This window comes from Dromiciops gliroides, chromosome 4, assembly GCF_019393635.1.
Source record: "Dromiciops gliroides isolate mDroGli1 chromosome 4, mDroGli1.pri, whole genome shotgun sequence".
Classification (NCBI taxonomy): Eukaryota; Metazoa; Chordata; class Mammalia; order Microbiotheria; family Microbiotheriidae; genus Dromiciops; species Dromiciops gliroides.
The window spans coordinates 147268261-147289942 of NC_057864.1; the positions used below are offsets into that span (position 1 = coordinate 147268261).

A 21682-nucleotide genomic window follows, 5' to 3' on the forward strand; every position below is an offset into this window, starting at 1 on the left:
AAGTCCCAGGTGGTATGATTTAAGGAGAATCAGGTTCTTCCCTCACCGGCCTGTTTCCTGGTCCTTAGATGATCCCAGACCAACTTGCTAATCAACCAGCTTTGTGTGTTGTGGTTGTTAGCTCTGAGGAGCCTGTGCCCCTCCCCCACCTGGGCCATTGCTACTCGAGCCTACCTCCTGGTTCTCAGTAGGGGTGTAAAATCCAAGTTCTGCCTTAGCACCAGCATAGACCCCTGTAGTCTCCCCCTTGCCCAGGGCTCAGTCCACTCACCAGACTGTGAGCTTAGTTACAGATGACACTGGCACTTCAGCTGATTCAGAGGCTCTGGGGGTCTGCTTCTCTGGTGAGGCCTTCATGGGACTGGAACTGTGTCAGGGTGACTGTGGGGTTGGGCCCGACTCCTGTATTAGCACAGCAGCTCCCTCCTTCTGACCTTCCAAGCCCTTCATGGTTAGAAGATGATTTCAGCACATCCTTCTGTGAGTTTTGCTGCTCCGGGCATTTTCCTGTGGCATTATTTGGATGTTTTTTGGAGCAATCGTGTCATGAGTTCGGGAGCTCACTGCCTTTCCTCAACCATCTTGACTCCGCCCCGGAAGTCTTGAGGCTGGATTTGAACTCAGGTCCTCCTGAATCCAGAGCCAGAACTTTATCCACTGTGCCACCTAGCTGCCCCAACATTTTTAAGTAATTGAGTGAAATGCTAGGTTTTAGTTCACGGTTAGTGAAAATAAAGATATGTATTTTTCCCCATTCAAATTCCTAGACCATCTGAAATCTATCCATGGATACCTTGGAGAATCTATGAAACCCATTTTATAAACTCCAATCTATAACAACTTTCTCCTTTAGCAAATAAAGAGAGTGAGTCTCTGAAAAGTTAAGTGATTTAACCAAGACCACACAGGTAATGATTCTAAGGGGATCCCCTGAATTTGTCTTTTTGAGTTGCCATATTTTTCAGAGACACTGGACTCAGAGGATGCAGGACAAAGCTCGTCCTGAAATAACATAATTTGTTGTTATACTCCAAGCTGGACTCCCTGTGTGTCCTTGGAAGGCAAGACAGGTGCCAGCTGACTGTGCTAGTCTGGGATACTGCTTGTGCAGCTGTGGTCTTCTGTAGATAAGGGAGCCCTCCTATCTTCATAGTTTAGCTATCCCCAAGGGGAAAGAGTGGGGCTTTTGCTGTCACCCTGCTCCTTTCCATGGGGAATGGTTTTTGTGTCCTACACCTTTGAGGCACTGTTCTCCCTCCCATGTTATGCCCCTTCCTGGTATCCCTCCTCCCTTTATCTTGCTATTATAAAAGTGTAAACTTCTGAAAAACTTTGAGCCCATTGGGTATCTAAGGATGTTCATTTCTCTTGTAATAAACCTGGTTTTCACATAAGTCTCATGACATTGTGATTGCCTGTTGACAACAGGCAGCAGAGTAGGTAGGGATGGGAATGAAGCTCCTTTTATTTTTTTGTATCTCAGGTCATTTTTCACTCAATAATTCCATTATTCAATTCCATTCGATTCAACAACAACAAAAAACCCCAACTATTAACTGTCTATTGTGTTCAAGGCATTGGGCTAGGTGCTCATTAATGAGATGCATTGGCCAGGTTTTTAGATATGTTGATGGATCTGTGAGGGGCAGCTAGGTAGTGCAGTGTTTAGAGTCCCAGGCCTGGAGTCAGGAAAATCTGAATTCAAATTCAGCCTCAGACACTTACTACCTGTGTGACCCTGGACAAGTAACTTAACCTTATTTTCTTCAGTTCTTCAATTGTAAAATGAGCTGGAGAAGGAAATGGCAAACCACTCCAGTTTTTTTGCCAAGAAAACCCCAAATGGGGTCACCAAGAGTTGAATACAACTGAAATAACTGAACGTTATGGATCTGTGATCTCATACAGATAGCAGTTCATTCTCTGGGACTCATCCCTATCTTTTTTTTTTTTTTTTAGTGAGGCAATTGAGGTTAAGTGACTTGCCCAGGGTCACACAGCTAGTAAGTACGTGTTAAGTGTCTGAGGCCGGATTTGAACTCAGGTACTCCTGACTCCAGGGCCAGTGCTCTATCCACTGCACCACCTAGCTACCCCCTCATGCCTATACTTTAATAAATATTTCATAGACAGAAGATCCACTCCACTATTGGAAGCCCTCCTTTGGTTCTTTGGATATCTCTAGGGTTCCAGCGAAGCATTGCATTTGACCATATAGATAGAGGCTGCCCACCTTGGACCCACCTTATTTTCTGCATACTCAGACAAAAAAAATGAAACTCAGTTTTCTGTAATCAAGGTGGAAGACATTTGAAATACATAGGTAAATGGTCTAGGCAAACTCCCAGAGTCCTAGAGTCTGAAGTAAAGATGATAGAAACTGTGGACTTTGATTTCTGCCCTTGCTTATACATATTCTAGTTATTAAATTTTCTTTCTTCTCTGCAGAGTGAAGAGCTTTGGATTTGAAGGCAGAAGAACTAGGTTCAAATCCTGGCTGTTAACACATTGGTGACCTTACACAAGTCATATAACTTCTACGGGCAACAATTTCTTTGCCTGGAAGATGAGGCAGTTCAGATAGATGGATAGATGATAGATAGATAGATAGATAGATGGATGGATAGATGGATGGATAGATGATGGCTATAAATATACATATATGTGTGAATATGTACATATATACACATTTCTCTATATATACATATATGTATACATACATACATATATAATGTCTAAGGGTCCCTTCTAGCTCTAGATTCTATGATTTATTAGCAGTGATTTTCCTTATTTATTTCCTAGGTTTTGTATCTTGTCAGCATGATAGACTTGAAGGTTGTGATCGTCCTTTGCCCTTGTATCTGAATACCATTAATGTATATATGTTATGAGACCTCATCTCATACATTACCTTCCCCTAATTGCCAGCATATGTAGTGTAAGGCAACACCTTAATTCTGCTGCATGTTTCCTAGCAAGGTTTGTTGGTGGTCCATACCACTGTAAGCTAGATGAGCATCTTTGCTTTATTCTTTTGATGGATTTTATTTCCTTTCCAATCCATTTATTCTCTTTAAAAGTATTAGGGAGGGGCAGCTAGGTGGCGCAGTGGATGGAGCACCGGCCCTGGAGTCAGGAGTACCTGAGTTCAAATCCGGCCTCAGACACTTAACACTTACTAGCTGTGTGACCCTGGGCAAGTCACTTAACCCCAATTGCCTCACTAAAAAAAAAAAAAAAAAAAAAGTATTAGGGAAATATGTATATAAGTATATATATGTGTGTGTATATGTATGTATATATATATATACATATATTTGGTGTCTTTCAGAAATGGATAGTGTTCCACACACATATATGTATATACACATATAGATATGTGTGCATGTATATATATAATATCTCAGAAATGGATAGTGTCCTATACATATCATTTATTTGAAACCCCAAATCCTGCTTTGAACTATCAAGCGCCTTCCTATGGAGCCATATTCCACTAAGTGAGGCAGGAACACAACTGCTTTCTCTCCAGCGTGCTCTTGGATACTCCCAAGCTTTCCTCATGTCACTTCTGTCAGACTTTCCCTTCTGCTTTATAGAAAAGTCATCATCAGTGTCAAGGCAGTGTGGCTGATGAATAGGGGAGCAGACCTGAAATCGGAAGAAATCGGGATCGAGTCCCAGGGCAGACACTTGTTGGCCGGCTGATCCTGGCAGAGTCGCTTCATTTCTTCATTTCTCAGCCTCCTTGTCTGTAAAATGAGGCAGCTGGAATCAGTGTGCTCCAGGCCCTTTCTGGCTCTGGATCTACAATTCTGTACTCCACAAATCTATGGTCTTTTCATGTAACTCTCCCCTTCCTCCAGCTGTGCTCAGCTATTGTTATTAGAGCCCTTTCAGGTTTGCTAAGTGCTTTACACAGGTTATCTCATTCCATCCTCACAACAACCCTGTGAGGTAGGTACTCTTTTCATCCCCATTTTGCAGATGAGGTAACAGAGGCAGGAAAGCTAAATGAGTTTCCTAAGGTCATATAGGAAGTACACAAGGAAGGATTTGAATCCAATTCTTCCTTACTCAAAGTCCATCACTCTATGTACTGTACTACTTCATTGCCTCAAACATACATAGGTCTACTCTATCTTTTTTTTTTTCCCTTCGGATGAGGCAATTGGGGTTAAGTGACTTGTCCAGGGTCACACAGCTAGTAAGTGTCAAGTGTCTGAGGTCAGATTTGAACTCAGGTCCTCCTGAATCCAGGGCCAGTGCTTTATCCACTGTGCCACCTAGCTGCCCTTGGTCTACTCTATCTTAAAAGAAAAGCCCTCACTTGATCCTGCTGTCTCTTCTCATCCCTGCTCTAATTCTCGGCTTCCTTTTACCATGAAATCTCTCAAAGGAGTGGTCTACACCTGCTGCCTCCATTTTTTCACCAGCCATTCACTCCTTAAAGTCTTGGAATCTGATTCTTGTACTGGTCTTTTTAAAGCTAACATTTGCATTCTCTGTGGTCGCTCTTGTTTAGATCACTTCCATCACATTGCTTTCTCTTGAGGGGTATGAGGTTAAATTCTGGCCCACCCCAAACTACCTTTGCTCTGTAGTAGACATCTGCCTTTCTCACTTTTTCATGGGACCTCTTACAATTCCCTGTGTGCCACTCTGCCATCCCATACCCTTCTTAAATTTCTGGAAAAGTTCCTCAGCTTGCTTATTTCCTTTCCCTCTCAGACTATGAGGCCCTCCACTTTAAAATACTAATTCCCCACAATATCCCTGTGAGCTAGTAACATCCTCCCACTTTCACAGAGAAATTGACTTATTCAGCCTCATCAAAGGGGTTGTTTGAAAAATCAAAAGAACCTGTATCTTATCTCTATCAATCCAGTTTTCCATCTTTTTAACCACCTTCCCCTTTACCGGTCATTAATAATAACAGCTCATATTTATATAGTATTTTCAGACGTACAAAGCACTCTCCCCCATAGCAGCCTAATGAGTTATGTACTACACACATTATGTCCATTTTACAGTTGAGGAAACAGAATTAAAGAAACTAAGTGACTTACCCATCGTCAAAGTTATTAAATGTCAGAGATGGCTTTCAGACCCAGGCTTCACTATACCAGGCCCACAGATCTCTACTATACCACACTGATGAGCATCATTTTTACATATAAAAATTACAGTCAGTTCTATGTGAATTCCTTTGGAAGTCTTCATCCTGATTTGCTTTTGGAAATCCCTCAGGGACATACTGCCAGCAGAGAGAGGTGGAAGCAATCATGGAAGGTGACGAGGACGACCGGAGCTGCTGTTGCTGTAAGCCAGGTCACCTGCCCCATCTCTTGTCCTGCAATGCGGCTTTCAACCTCCGCTGGCTAACTTGGGAAATCACTCGAACTCAGTACATCCTGGAAGGATACAACATCATTGACAATAATGCAGCCACCATGCTGCAGGTCTTTGATCTCCGAAGGATCCTCGTTAGATATTACATCAAGGTATTGATTCTTTTCATATAAGTGGATGGTTGAGTGGGCTGGGGGGGTGTTATGATTGAGTTTAGGGTTTAGAGCTCTGAACTGGAAAGCCAGAGATTTGGTTTCTCTTCCCAGTTTTGCTATGGATGGTTGAGCCATTTCCCATTTGGACCTTTCCTCTGGTCTCCAAAAATATCATCAGTGGTTGCCAGTGATAATAACAATGAAAGTAGAAAAAAACCTTGAAATGTTACCAACATCTCAACATCTATGATATTCTATGCAACATGACCATTTATGGAATGTGATTGCCTCCCTTGAATTGAAAATACAATTGCAAAGGCCTTAGAGGAATCCAAAATCTTTGAATACATTAAGTTCAATAATAGGTTTCACCAGGGAAATTCCACATTTCCAAATACTGTTCATTAAACAAACAAAAATAAGAGGCAGCTTGTGCTGCCCTAATTCTTGTTGCATTCATTAGGACATTTCTCAGTACCCTTTTACCTATGTTTGTCTAAAACAGTATCCAATCTGACATGGTCAAGCCCATCCTCACTCATTTACTTTCTGAACAAGGTAAGAATCCCCTAGATAGGGTGCGAAATATCTTTTTCCCCCAAGTCATCCTTGCTCCACTTTTGAGGCCCTTTGTTCTAGCCCTGGCTCAAATTCATGACTCAGTTCACACACACAAATGGACAGGGAGGGAGGCTTAATAATCCAGAGACTCAGAAAGAGGACCAGGGTACCAATGATATGGTAATTAAAGCAGTGTATAGATGATGAAACAGTGACTAGAGAAGGTCTCAAACAAGAGGCAGCAAGACACAGAGCCCAGTCCTGGGCCTGGAGGAGCAAAAGCCTAGAATTTGTGCCTTGATGGGACGTCACTCATCTGGTGCAATTTTATAAATCACATCGACTGTGCAGGTCTTTGGGGGAAGATTGGCACCCTGAAATTAGAAGAACTCAACTCCTTAGTAGCCCCAAGGTTCTTTCTGGGGGTTCCCACTCAGGGTAGTTCTGCCCTTTATAGCAAAGATAGCATGTGCCCCATGAAGAAGTGGAGATCTAGCAGCAAGGAGAGGTGTTACTTGATTCTCTAGCAATCTTTGGTGATTTTCTCTTGTTCAGTAGGGGAGCCAAGGTACTACTCTAAAAATGAAGAATTATATAGCTTATTGTGGAAAGGTGGGAATCCACTGCAAAGGGCGAGTTTTGCTGACCATTTATGGGCATGAGTATAAATCCTTTGAGTTTTCTGGGAGATGAGAAACTTTTTAGGCAACGACATGAGATAAATTCTGATGTTCCCAGGATAAACCTTAAGTGGGGGAACAAACCATTATAAGTTATTATTGAGAAGCCTTCAAGATGGAACCAGTTCCTGTAACTCCCAAGCTGATATTTTGAACCATAGGATTTACTGTTTTTGTTTTGGTCCAAAACTATAAGTCTATCAGTGAAGGGAATTCCAAGTGTGAAGAAATCCCAACTCCTGCCTCCATACAGATCAGCAACTCATCTATAAATTATCATCTTAGAAAGTTGCCTGGGGCACTAAAAGCCTTAAGTTACAAATTTAAGAAAGGTATAGAAAATATATGCTGTTTTGGAATCTTTCCCCTGGAGGAAAAGTGTCAAAATGTATGCATGCAGAATGGGGAAAAGGGGCCGTGATTATGGTTCTTGGAAAAAAAAATGTTTCCTGAAGAAGAAGAAATTAAGGTCATGGAAAGTGACTATGGGGTAAGTCAAACATGGTGCTGGCGTATGGGCCCACAATACTCCTGACGAAGGCCTTAACCTTGGTAAAATGTAGTTGGGAAATATTGAATGAATGATTAAGTCAATATGCAGCCAGCAGAGATTCTTATATACAGTTTAGTGGCCTTTGTTTATATTTGAATTTGATGCCACTGGGATGGGGACTATAGTTTAGGGAGACTTAATAGAGACCCTGCTCTTAACATCATTAATAATATCATTATTAATATTAATAATTAATAATATTAATAGCTAGAATTTATAAGGTATTTAAGGTTTGTAAAGTGCTTTCCAAATATCATTTGATTTGATCTTCTTAACAATCCTGGGATTTAGGTGTATTTCTATTTGCATTTAACAGCTGGAGAAACTGAGGCCAAAAAAGGTTAGGTAACTTGCCCAGGATCACATAGAGGAAAAAACAAATGAATGTGAAAGGGCAGGGGGCTAAACATATTGTTGATCAAAAGAGGACAAATATCTTGACTTGAAACATCTGAATTTCAAATGTCCTGCTAGCTAATGAACTACACCTCTCAAGAATCTATGATAATGTATGTTATTCACCTTCTGACAGAAGATGTAGCAACATGAATTTTTAGAAATGGTCAATGTATGAATTTATTTGCTTGATGTTTCTCAATTGTTATAAGCTCTTTATCACACTGTTTTAAATGGGGGGGGGCAGGGAAAAGGTGGGACATAACAATTGTGAGTCCAAAAAGGAAAAAAAAAAGGAGTTACACAAACATTTTTTTTTAAAGTATAGAAAGGGGGGCTGCTAGGTGGCACAGTGGATAAAGCACCGGCCCTGGACACTTGACACTTACTAGCTGTGTGACCCTGGGCAAGTCACTTAACCCCTATTGCCCAGCAAAAAAACCCAAACAAACAAAAAGTATAGAAAGGAGTTCAGGAGGTAGTACAGGCAAAAATTAAGCAAGTTGCTGAGACAGACACAGCTGATAAGTGTCTGAGGCTGGGAAAGAAAGGCAGGCAGGCAGGCAGAGAGGCAGGCAGGCAGAGAGGCAGGCAGGCAGAGAGGCAGGCAGAGAGGCAGGCAGAGAGGCAGGCAGGCAGGCAGGCAGGCAGGCAGGCAGGCAGGCAGGCAGGCAGGCAGGCAGGCAGGCAGGCAGGCAGGCAGGCAGGCAGGCAGGCAGGCAGGCAGGCAGGCAGGCAGGCAGGCAGGCAGGCAGGCAGGCAGGCAGGCAGGCAGGCAGGCAGGCGAAAATGGGAGAGAAAAGTAAGGAGGGAGGGAGGTAGAAATAGAGATGGAGATAAGATAATATTTACAAAACACTGTAAATTTAAGGTGCTGGAGCAATTATAGTAGCAGTAAATATATATATAATAGCAGTAAAAGTGGCAACGGCAACAGTAGAAGTAGATGCTTTTTAAAACTAGACTTGTGATTTCATCTCTGAAGGAAGATATAAAGAATGTGTGTGTGTGTGTGTGTGTGTGTGTGTGTGTGTGTGTGTATTTCCTCGTATGGGAGTGGCTAGGGAGCCTGCTTGCAGAGAATTATGATCCTAATTTTAAACACACACATATGTATGTAGTTAGAGTTACGTTGTTGTTCAATCATTCAGTCATGTCTGACTTTGTGACCCCATTTAGGGTTTTCTTGAAGTGGTCTGCCATTTCCTTCTCCAGTTCATTTTACAAATGAGGAAACTGAGGCAAACAGGGTTAAGTGACTTGCCCAGGGTAACACAGCTAGTAAATGCTTGAGGCTGGATTTGAACTCAGATCTTCCTGACTCCAGGCCCAGTTCTCTATCCACTGCACCAGCTAGCTGTCTAGTTTATAAAGAAAAAACAAGGAAACAGCTCATTAATTCACCACTGTAGCTATTTTCAGTGGCTACCTGGAGCTACTTGAAAATGGATGTCACTCAGAAAGGTTAGCAAGGATTTGGAACTGTGAAAGCTAAAAGTTCTTGTCACTTGCACTGTGACCTTGGAAAAAGCATTTAATCTCTCTCTGCCTCAGATAGAAAAAGGAGATCATAACATCGCCATCTCTCATAGGTTTGTAAGACAAGACCACTAGAAACAGATTGTAAACTGCATAACATGTTTCATCCTGATTTCTTCGCACTGATGATATCATGGCTGATAGCAGCATGTAAAATTCTTCAGTATACACCAAAATGTAAGACACACTAGGAATAAATAAAAATTGATAAATAAACATTCAGTACCAGTGAACAAGATATTAAAAAAAAAAAAAGATGGAGTATATCCTGAAGCCTTTTGGAAACAGCAGGCCCTCTCAAGTCTCTTAAAATATCTGGCCACTGTTCTCCCTGAATTGTCACTTAAAGTATAGATCAGTATTTTAATAGAGAGCTAATTCTATGGCGATGGACAAAGACAGACAGACAGTATATGTTCACAGGTAAAATACATTTTTCACTCCTCAACCTGCAAAACAACCAATAAACACATTTTCTCTTTGAAGAGACTGCAAAGCAGGGCACTCAGAGACAGCTGATTTCTTGAATACTAAGAGGTATTTAAACAGGAATAAACTGAGGAGAGATAGAGGAGGCACAGGGGAAAATCTCAAGTCGTCAGGAAGGAAATGATTTCAAATATATGCAGAGAGGCTGGGGGAACTGACCCACTTTATTAGGAGAGAACAAAAAAAAATCCTTTTGTGTAAAGGAATTATTGGGGGCTTTTTTCTTCCTTCTCAGCCCAACAACAAGAAAAAAACCTAAATAAAAGAAACTAAACTCTTGAAACTTGATGCAGTTCAGGGAGACCAAAGGCAATTTCATTCACTCAGCAACCAAGAACAGAAGACATCATTAATTTTTTTTTCTCCCTGAAAAGAATTGGTTCCTCCATTTTAAGTAGCTATTTAATTATTCTGAGATTCTGTATTGCTAACTTAAAAGTGAAGTGTATCATATCATTACCTGGCCCTCCTCCCACCATCAACACCCCCCCAAAAAAAAATGCTGTTTAATATTGTTATTTAGGGGATGACTCTGGGTTGGCAATTGCCTCCTGAGAGCTTTGAATAATAGAATCTAAGAGCTGGAAAGAATCTGAAGGCCTGGACCATGGTACCTAATATATGTTTGTTGGTTAATTGCTTAATCATTTACTCCAACCTTCTCATTGGACAAATGAAGAAACTGAGGGTCAGGGTGACTTGCTCGAGGTGACATAGCTAGACAATAGCACAGCCAGAAGGGTACTACCTTGTCCTCTATAATTAAGTGATCAACTACCATTTAATAGAAATGATTCCTGTAGCGAGAGAAAGAATCTTTTTTCTCTTTTAGATTAATTCATTCTAAATTGAGAAATATTTTTCAGGGGAACTACTGGGTCTCATTTGCATAGACATGCATATATATATATATGCAGAAAATTATGATGACATAATCTAAATGCCTTTAATATATAACATTAAATTATATATATGTGTGTGTGTGTGTGTGTGTGTGTGTGTGTGTGTGTATATATATGTATTCATGTGAAATAGGCAATGTTTCCTTGTTTTTCTTTTTTCCTTACATGGTAAGTTTGATGTGGACATTCAGAGGCAAAACTTTGCTGTACCTAAACTCTGAGAGAGATAAGATTGCCTTGGTTTTTTTTAGCAGCTAGGTGGTATGGCAGATAGAACGTCAGGCCTAGAGTCAGGAAGACCCAAGTTCATATTTGGTCTCAGACACTCACTAGTTTTGTGACCCTGGGCAAGTCACTTTACTTCTGTTTGACTCGGTTTCCTCATCTGTATAAAAATAGCACCTACCTCTCAGGGTTGTTGTGAGGATCAAGTGAAATAATCATTTAAAAGTTTTTAGCATAGTGCCTGGCACATAAGTGCTATATAAATGCCAGCCATTAGTACTAGTATTGTTGTTATTATTTCCACCTTTATTTTCATAAACTAATCCTACCCTGTCATCCTTTATGTCTTCCATTGAAGTCCTACTTTTAGGCCACCAACAATGCATTAGTGTTCCAATTTTCCCACAGCTTCTCCAACATTTATTATTTTCATTTTTTGTCATTTTAGCCAATCTGATAGGTGTCAGGTGGTACCTCAGAATTGTTTTAATTTGCATCTCTCTAATCATTAGTGATTTAGAGCATTTTTTCATATGGGAATAGATAGCTTTGGTTTCTTCATCAGAAAACTGCCTGTTCATATCCTTTGACCATTTCTCAATTGGGGAATGACTTGGGTTCTTATAAATTTGATTAGTTCCCTATATATTTTAGAAATGAGGCCTTTATCAGAAGTACTGGCCATAAAAATTGTTTCCCAGCTTTCTGCCTCCCTTCTAATTTTGGATGCATTGCTTCTGTTTGCACAAAACCTTTTTAATTTAATGTAATCAAAATCATCCGTTTTGCATTTTATAATATTCTCTATGTCTTGTTTGGTCATAAACTGTTTTCCTTTCCAGTGATCTGAAAGGTAGACTATTCCTTTCTCTCCTAATTTACCTCTAGTATCACCTTCTATGTCTAAATCATGTACCCATTTTGACCTTATTTTAGTATAATGTGTGAGATGTGGGTCTATGCCTAATTTCTGCCATACTATCTTCCAGTTTTCCCAGCAGTTTTTGTCAAATACTGAGTTCCTATCCCAGAAGCTGGAGTCTTTGGGTTTATCAAACACTACATTACTAGTGTCATTTACTACTGCATTTCCTGAGCCTAGCCTATTCCATTGATCCTCCACTCTATTTCTTAGCCAGTATCAGATAGTTTTGATGACTGCCGCTTTATAGAAAAGCTCCAGATTTGATACAGCTAACCCACCTTCCTGTGCATTTTTTTCATTATTTCCCTGGATATTCTTGATTTTTTGTTTTTCCAGATGAATTTTGTTATTATTTTTTCTAGCTGTATAAAATAATTTTTAGGTAGTCTGATTGGTATGGCACTGAATAAGTAAATTAATTTAGGCAGTATTGTCATTTTTACTATATTATCTCTGCCTATCCACGAGCAATTTATATCTTTCCAATTATTTAGATCTGATTTGATTTGTGTGAAGAGTGTTTGGAGGCAGCTAGGTGGCGCAGTGGATAGAGCCCTGGAGTCAGGAGTACCTGAGTTCAAATCCGACCTCAGACGATTGACACTAGCTGTGTGACTCTGGGCAAGTCCCTTAACCCCAATTGCCTCACAAAAAAAAAAAAAAAGAGTGTTTGGTAATTGTGTTCATAGAGTTCCTGGGTTTGTCTTGGCAAATAGACACCCAAGTATTTTATATTATCTACTGTTACTTTAAATGGAATTTCTGTATCTCTTGCTGCTGGACTTTGTTGGTCATGTATAGAAATGCTGATGATTTATATGGATTTATTTCATATCCTGCTACTTTGCTAAAGTTGTTAATTGTTTCAAGTAATTTTTGAGTTGATTCTCTAGGATTCTTTAAGTATACCATTATATCATCTGCAAAGAGTGATAGTTTTGTTTCCTCCTTGCCTATTCTAATTCCTTTAATTCCTTTTTCTTCTCTGATTGCTAAAGCTAACATTTCTAGGACAATATTAAATAATAGGGGTGATAATGGACATCCCTTTTTCACCCCTAATCTTATTGGGAAGGCCTCTAATTTATCTCCATTGCATATAATACTTGCTGCTGGTGTTAGGTAGATACTGTTTATTATTTTAAGGAAAGCTCCACCTATTCCTAAACTCTCTAGTGTTTTTATTAGGAATGGGTACTGTATTTTGTCAAAAGCTTTCTCTGCATCTATTGAGATAATCATATGATTTTGGTTGGTTTTCTTATTGATGTGGTTGATTATGTTAATAGTTTTCCTAATGTTGAACAAGCCCTGCATTCCTGGCATAAATCCCACCTGGTCATAGTGTATTATCCTGGTGATCACTTGCTGTAATCTCCTTGCTAATACCTTATTTAAGATTTTAGCATCAATATTCACTAGGCAAATTGGTCTATAATTTTCTTTCTCTGTTTTTGCTTTTCCTGGTTTTGGTATCACCACCATATTTGTATCATAAAACAAATTTGGTAGAACTCTTTCTTCACCTATTTTTCCAAATAATTTTTATAATACTGGAATTAATTGTTCTTTAAATGTTTGGTAAAATTCACCTGTAAACCCATCTGGCCCTGGGTATTTTTTCTTAGGCAGTTCATTAATGGCTTGTTCAATTTCTTTTTCTAATATGGGTTTATTTAAGGATTTTATTTCCTCTTCAGTTAACCTGGGCAGTTTGTATTTTTGTAAATATTCATCCATTTCATTTAGATTGTCAAATGTATTGGCATACAGTTGGGCAAAGTAATTCCTAATTATTGATTTAATTTCCACTTCATTGGTGGTAACATCACCCTTTTCATTTTTGATACTGGTAATTTGGTTTTCTTCTTTCTTTTTTTAATCAAATTAACCAATATTTTATCTATTTTATTGGTTTTTTCATAAAACCAGCTCTTAGTTTTATTGATTAATTCTATAGTTTTCTTGCTTTCAATCTTATTAATTTCTCCTTTAATTTTCAGGATCTCTAGTTTAATGTCTAATTGGGGATTTCTAATTTGTTCTTTTTCTAGCTTTTTAAGCTGCATGCCCAATTCATTAATCTCCTCTTTCTCTTTTTATTCATGTAAGCATTTAGAGCTATACATTTTCCCCTAAGCACTGCTTTGGCTGCATCCCATAGATTTTGGTATGTTGTCTCATTATTGTCATTCTCTTGGATATAGTTATTGATTGTTTCTATGATTTGTTGTAAGACCCATTCATTCTTTAGAATGAAATTATTTAGTTTCCAATTGATTTTCATTCTACTTTTCCATGGCTCTTTCTTACATGTAATTTTTATTGCATCATGATCTGAGAAGGATGCATTTACTATTTCTGCCTTTCTACATTTGACTATAATGTTTTTGTGCCCTAATACATGGTCAATTTTTGAAAATATGCCATGTACTGCTGAGAAAAAAGGTATATTCCTTTCTATCCCCATTCAATTTTCTCCAGACATCTATCATGTCTAACTTTTCTAGTAATCTATTCACCTCTTTCACTTCTTTCTTATTTATTTTTCAGCTAGATTTATCTAATTCTGAGAGGGGGAGATTCAGATCCCCCACTAGTATACTATTACTGTCTAATTCCTCTTGTAACTCATTTAACTTCTCCTCTAAGAATCTGGATGCTATACCACTTGGCGCATACATATTTAATATTGATATTACTTCATTATCTATAGTACCTTTTAGCATGATGTGGTTTCCTTCCTTATCTCTTTTAATGAGATCTATTTTTTCCTGTGCTTTGTCTGAGATAAGGATTGCTACCCCTGCTTTTTTTTGTTGTTTTTTTTTGTTTGTTTTTTTGTTTTTTTTGGTGGGGCAATGAGGGCTAAGTGACTTGCCCAGGGTCACACAGCTAGTAAGTGTCAAGTGTCTGAGGCCAGACCCGAACTCAGGTACTCCTGAATCCAGGGCCGGTGCTTTACCACTGTGCCATCTAGCTGCCCCCCCCCCCGCTTTTTTTTTTTTTTACGTTAGCTGAAGCATAATATATTCTGCTCCAGCCTTTTACCTTTACTCTGTGTGTATCTCTCTGCTTCAAATGTGTTTCTTGTAGGGGCAGCTAGGTGGCGCAGTGGATAGAGCACTGATCGTGGATTCAGGAGAACCTGAGTTCAAATCTGGCCTCAGACACTTAACACTTACTAGCTGTGTGATCCTGGGCAAGTCACTTAACCCCAATTGCCTCACTAAAACAAAACAAAATAAAACAAAACAAATGTGTTTATTGTAAACAGCATATTGTAGGATTCTGGTTTTTAATCCACTCTGCAATTCGCTTCTATTTTATATCAGAGTTCATCCCATTCATATTCACAGTTATTATTACTAACTGTCTATTCCCCTCCATTCTATTTACCCGCTTTGTACTTTTTCCCCCTTCTTTCACTCTATTCTTCCTCACTGATGTTTTGCTTCTTACCCCTGCCTCCCCCAATCTGCCCTCCCTTTTTATCACCCCCCTCCCTTTTCTTTACCCTTTTCTCCCTTGCTTTTGTCCTCCCTTCTATCAGTTGCCCCTTTCCCTTCCCCTTTTACTTCCCTAAAGAATGAGTTAAGTTTCTTTATCCCAATGAACATATATGTTATTCCCTCTTTGAATCAAATCTAATGAGAGTAGGGTTGAAACAATGTTCACCCCTCCTTTCTTTCCCTCTATTGTAATAGGTTTTTTTTTTCACCTCTTCATATGATGTAATTCACCCCATTCCACCTCCCCTTTCCTCTCCTCCCCATAGACTCCCTTTTTAACCCTTTAATTTTCTTTGTATCATCACATCAAAGACAATTTATATTTATACCCTCTGTGTAAAGTCCTTCTCTCTCCCCAAATACTTTTACAGTTCTTAAGAGTTATGAGTATTATCTTCCCGTGGAGGGATGTAAATTACAGTTTAACCTAATTGAGTAACTTTTTTTCCCCTCTGTTTACCTTTTTAAACTTCTCTTGAGTCTTGTATGTTAAGATCAAATTTTCTATTCACTTATGGTCTTTTCATCAGGAAACATTCAAAGTCCCCAATGTCATTAAATGTCCATCTTTTCCCCTGAAAGAGAATGCCCATTTTTGCTGGGTAATAGATTCTTGGCTGCAATCCAAGCTCCTTTGCCTTCCGGAATATCATATTCCAAGCCTTGTGGTCCTTTAATGTTGAAGCTGTCAGGTCCTGAGCAATCCTGACTGTGGTTCCATGATATTTAAATTGCTTCTTTCTGGCTGCTTGCAGTATTTTCTCCTTCACCTGATAATTCTGGAATTTGGCTACAATATTCCTTGGAGTTTTCCTTTTGGGATCTCTTTCAGGAGGTGATCGGTGGATTCTTTCAATGATGATTTTATCCTCTGATTCTATATCAGGGCAGTTCTCTTTAATAATTTCCTGGAATATGGTGTCTAGATTCTTTTTCTGGTCATGGCTTTCAGGCAGTCCAATAATTCTCAAATTGTCTCTCCTGGATCTGTTTTCCAGATCAGTTGTCTTTCCAATGAGGTATTTCACATTTTCTTCTATTTTTTCATTCTTTTGATTCTGCTTGACTGATTCCTGGTGTCTCATGGATTCCTTATCTTCCAACTGTCCAATTTTAATTTTTAAGGCATTGTTTTCTTCAATGAGATTATGCACCTTTTTTTCCATTTGGCCAAATAAATGTTTTAAGGCATTGTTTTTTTCAGTGAGATTATACACCTTTTTTTTTCCCATTTGGCCAGATGAATTTTTTAAGGAATTGTTTTCTGCAGTCAATCTTTGTGCTTCCTTTTCCAAGCTGCTGATTCTTTTTTCATAATTTTCTTGTGTTGCTTTCATTTCTCTCAATTGATTTTTAAAATCCTTTTTGAGCTCTTCCAGGAAGGCTTTTTGTTCTTGAGACCAATTCACCTTTCCTTGTGAGGCTTCACATGTAGGCAATTTGAGGGTATTGTCCTCATCTGAGTTTGTGTTTGCCTCTTCCCTGTTGATACAGAAGCTCTCAATGGAGAGGGCTCTTTTTTGCTTTTTACTCATTATTGCAGCTTATTTATTTATTTTTTTAAGTTGAGGTCTGCTCTGGGGGCACCAGGGTCCCTGTTTTGAGCTTCTTGTGCTGGGGTATAGGTGCTGAGTCACCGGCTTTTTACACACTGAGGCCTTTATGGTGTGTGCAGTTCCCCTGCCCTGCATTTTCTGTCTGAGTGCACTAGGATCAGTGGGCCTAGTTGCGCCTATACTGTTCATGACCCTCCAGCTGGCAACTTGCCCTCTCGGCTGGTGCAGGTAGGTTTTTCCACTGTCCTGCTGGGCCACCAGATTTTTGAGCCAGGATCCAGGGTCCTCAGTTGTTCGGCTGTGGCCCGCAGCTTCCTGCTGACTTGCTCTGACCCCCTCGGTGCTGGGCTGCTGCCCTGCACTACGCCTCCCTTTTGCCCCAGTCAGACCAACCTTTTCTGAAGTCTTCTAAATTATCTCTGGTTGAAAGACTGTGTTTCTCTGTCTCTTTGCACGTTCTGTAGTTTCAGAATCCGTCCAGAGGCTTGATTTAATGTTCTTTTTGAGGTAACAGAAGGAGAGCTCAGGCAGCTTGCTGCTTCCTCTCTGGCATCTTGGCTCCGTCTCCAGAACCATTTTAATTAAGTCCAGAATAACTCATTACCAGGTGACTAGATAGCCAAGTAAACAATAATTTCAACTAGTGTAAATTAAACAGTGTGTTGAGGCAGAAGAGAGATTGATCTGCATTCTGCGTCCTAAGTATCCCGACTCTTCATTCATTCATTTATTTTTGACGGGCAATGAGGGTTAAGTGACTTGCCCAGGGTCACACAGCTAGTAAGTGTCAAGTGTCTGAGGCTGGATTTGAACTCAGGCCCTCCTTAATCCAGGGCTGGTGCTTTATCCACTGTGCCACCTAGCTACCTTATCCCCACTCTTTTAGGTGAGTTTTACCTTTCTATCTTGTGGGACCCAAGCTTTCTATACCAGTTCCCAGTAATTCCCATACCATGTCTCTGCCCTTGAGAATAAGAACTGCCTTCCTTTCTACTTTCTATTTTTATCCCTAGCACTTTGTTCAGTGCCATAGTGAACGCTTAAAAATTATTCTATCTATCACCTATCTACCTATCTACCTATCTATCTATCTATCTATCTATCTATCTATCTATCTATCTATCTATCTATCTATTTCACTATCTAATTTCATCTATTAGTGTAGGAGACTCATATAGCTGAGGTTCTACCCAGAAGAGGTTTTATGATTTAGATACTAATCTGATGTTTAATGATCCAATCTCGGGCAATGGTACTAACATTGCCCTTTTGGGTGATTTGGGATGACTTCATTCATTCAGTATGTGCTTAATAGCACTGTGAGGCAGTGTGGTGAGTATATAGAAAGTTAGACTAGGAGTCAGGAAGACCTAAGTTCAAGTTCATCTTGTGATTCCTACTAACTGTGAAAATTACATAATTTATTTCCCCAGGCTACTCTCTTAAACTATTTTCAACTTTGAGAGAGGATGTTTCTCAACCATAACTCACTTCAGGAATGAAATCACAAGTCCATTTTTTTAGAGCACCTACCACTACTACAAACTGCAACTACTAACATTATTATTACTACTACTACATCCATCCACTGTTACTGTCACCACCACTACTACAACTGTTATTATTACTATTATTGCTCCTCCTCCTCCAATTTCTACTACTACCATTACTACTACTAGTATTATAGCTACCACTACCACTACCGCTACAACTGCTATTACTACTATTATTGCTCCTCCTTCTCTAATTACTACTACCACCACCACTACTACTACAACAACTACTAATAATATTACAGATGCTACTACTACTACTACTACTACTACTATTAGCTTTTATATATCACCTTTTTTGCAAAAGAACATTTCAAATATTATCTCATTTGATCCTTATAACAACTGGAAGGTAGGTGCTATTATTATCCCCATTTTACAAATAAGGAAATTGAAGCAACCAGAAGTTAAGTGACTTGTGCAAGGTTAGTCAACTAGTAAGTATCTGAGATCAAATATGAACTCAGATTTTCCTGACTCCAGGTCCAGTTACCCACTGAGCCATCTAGCAACTATTGTTGTTACCCTGTGGACTTCATGTTTCCTGGTTCCTATTGGAGCCTGAGGCTGGTAGGAGCAGTTAACAGAGGAGTCTCTGTTGCCATTAAGTAAGAAGATAATAGTATTTTTTCAGCCCTAAAGGATTAGAATATTTCCCTCATTACTCGGTAGAGCTTTCCCAAATCCGTCAGTACATTAGCATCTGTGAAAGGCTGAGTCCACCATTTTACATTCATCAACCAGGAAGGGCACTATAAACTAAAACAAAACCAAGCAAATGTGTCCATTCATCTGCTTTGGTTCCTGAAAATCAGTGGTTTCCCTAGTGGGGAGGAAAGAACAGTGGGCTCTGTTGAGGTGGGGACCATCTCAGTGGGTGTGAGGAAATAATGCTTGTTAGTTATAGGATGAATTACCTACTTATTTCCAAAGATCTTGGGGGCCTGAGCCTTCCTTTGTTCAAAGCAGCCTCTATGTGCTGCTTTCATTTCATTGTTTGGAAGGCTGGTAGTTTTAATGGTCAAGGAAAGGTACCAATTAAGAATTTGATCCCATCTTGAACAGGAATCCTTCCTTGCTAAATCAGCGACAATGATTGCACACCCATGCGCAGCAGATGATGTCTAGATGAGATGCACAACCATGCTTCAGGCACCAGGATCAAGCCTTAAGTAACATTAGGCACCACTTCGGTTTTTCTGAACTGATGGGAATGTGGAGACTTAAAGGAAGCAAATCCTTCAGTGGTCTCTTTCAACATGTTAGTGAACATGCGGATGTATCCAACCTGAATTTCCAATGGATGTATTTTTTTTTTCCTTTTAGGGGCAAAGAGATATCCTTTTTTGACAATTGGTACCATTTACAAACTACAGGATGATTATAGAACACAATGATTTTGAACAGAATAGCAAAGGTAGAAGGCATGGTATTTTTCCCCACTTAACAATAAAAAGCTGCAACATTACCAAATTAGCACATCTGTTTATGGAGAGGAACCCCCCCACCCCAAAACCAAACAAACACCTTTTTATAGGCCATCACAGATATCTTAGTATCCATAAATACGTTCCCCAAGAAAAGTGGTTTCTTTTCTTCTTTCTTTCTTTTTTTGTTTCTTTATTTTCAAGGAGAATGGGTTTTTGTTTAATTTTGGTTTGCCTGTTTTGATTTTGTTCATTTTGTTTTTGTTTCTGGTACAGTATGTTATATTACAGAGGCATCCTACATGGCATAGTGCCTAGAGAGCTGAACTTTGAATTCTGCCTCTAATAATTCTGACCCTAGTACAAGTCACTTAACTAACTTCTCTAGGTCTGTTTCCTCATCTGTAAAATGAGGATGAGACATAGATAAACAAAAACAGAAACTGAGAGACAATGACAAAAACAGGAAGATGGAGTCAGAGAACATTTATTAAGGATTCACTATGTGTCAGGCATTGTGTTAAAGCTAGGAACACCAATAAAAATCAAAAAAGAGACTCTCCTCTCAAAGAGCTTACATACTAATAAGGGGATAATATGCACCTCAAGGGGTTGTTGTGAGGATCAAGCAAGATATGTGTTTGTATTTTGCAAATCTAAAAGATGTGTATGATGTTAACTATATTTATTACCCTAAACAGCCTAATCCCATAAGTTGCTTAATAGAATTGTCACTGAAGAAACTGGTAGCCTGAGAATGAGAGAGAACATTCACCTCTCCTGGGGAAAAGTATGCAAAGTCTAGATCACGGTGGCCCAACATTCATTAGTGCCTTGGATGGTTCTGTGATACTCTTGTATACAGCACATGCCCTGCCCGGCCCTTTCTCCATCCAAAAAGGCAAAGGTAGTTATCAGATTATGAAGTGGGATGCTTGTTTTTATGCATTTTTGCAATTCTAGTCACTTAAGCTTTGCTAACCATTGCTTCCTGATGACTTTCTTCCTTGTCCCAACAGCCACTGAAACAGGACACTTTAGAAATGTACAAGTGATTTTACGAGACACATCTAACAGGAAACAGAGTTAAAAGGACATATGAAAAATTTCTTATTCTCTGGAGCCTGATTTAGTTTTTCAGGTGTAGCCTTTTTTTTTTTAACTTTTATAATGGATGAAAGATTCTAAAATCTTGCTTTTCCTCTACAGAGTATAATATACTTTACAGTGAGTTCCCCTAAACTCCTGTCCTGGATCAAAAATGAATCGATCCTCAAGTCCTTGCAGCCTTTTGCCAAGTGGCACTACATCGAACGTGATCTTGCAATGTTCAGCATTAACATCGATGATGATTATGTTCCGTGTCTTCAAGGGATAACCAGAGCGAGCTACTGTAATGTGTATCTGGAATGGATTCAGTATTGTGCACGCAAAAGGCGGGAGGTATGTGTGTAGCAAGGGAAAAGCTGCACAGCACTAGGGCAGAGAAACAATTGCAATATGCTTACTGAGTTCATTTTCTCTCTATAGTTGATTTTATTCAAGTAGAAGAAATTAATGAGTCATTTTGAGAGGTGGTAGAGCACAATGGATGCAGGGCACTAGGTGGCTCCATGGCACAGAATGCCAGGCCAGGAGTCAGGAAGACCTAAGTTTAAATCCAGCCTCAGACACTTACCTGGCATCCTTGCCAAGAAAAGCCCCAAATGAGGTCACAAAGAGTGAGACACAACCGAAACAACAAAGGATAGTGGATAGCCTTGGAGTCCTGCCTCTGACATACAAAGGCTATATGACCCTGGACAAATCATTTCCTTTTACATTGCTACAGATGACTTTCTAACACTGTAAGTTTCA

General features: G+C 39.4%; 1 protein-coding gene across 1 annotated transcript in view; it reads left to right on the forward strand.

Moving 5' to 3' along the window:
- Positions 1–21682, forward strand: part of PCNX2 (pecanex 2) — a 373081-nt gene that overhangs the window by 311991 nt on the left and 39408 nt on the right. The window contains exons 26-27 of the mRNA XM_044004215.1: positions 5251–5504; positions 21035–21268. Coding sequence (XP_043860150.1) covers positions 5251–5504; positions 21035–21268 — 488 coding nt within the window. The remainder of the gene's footprint in view (positions 1–5250; positions 5505–21034; positions 21269–21682) is intronic.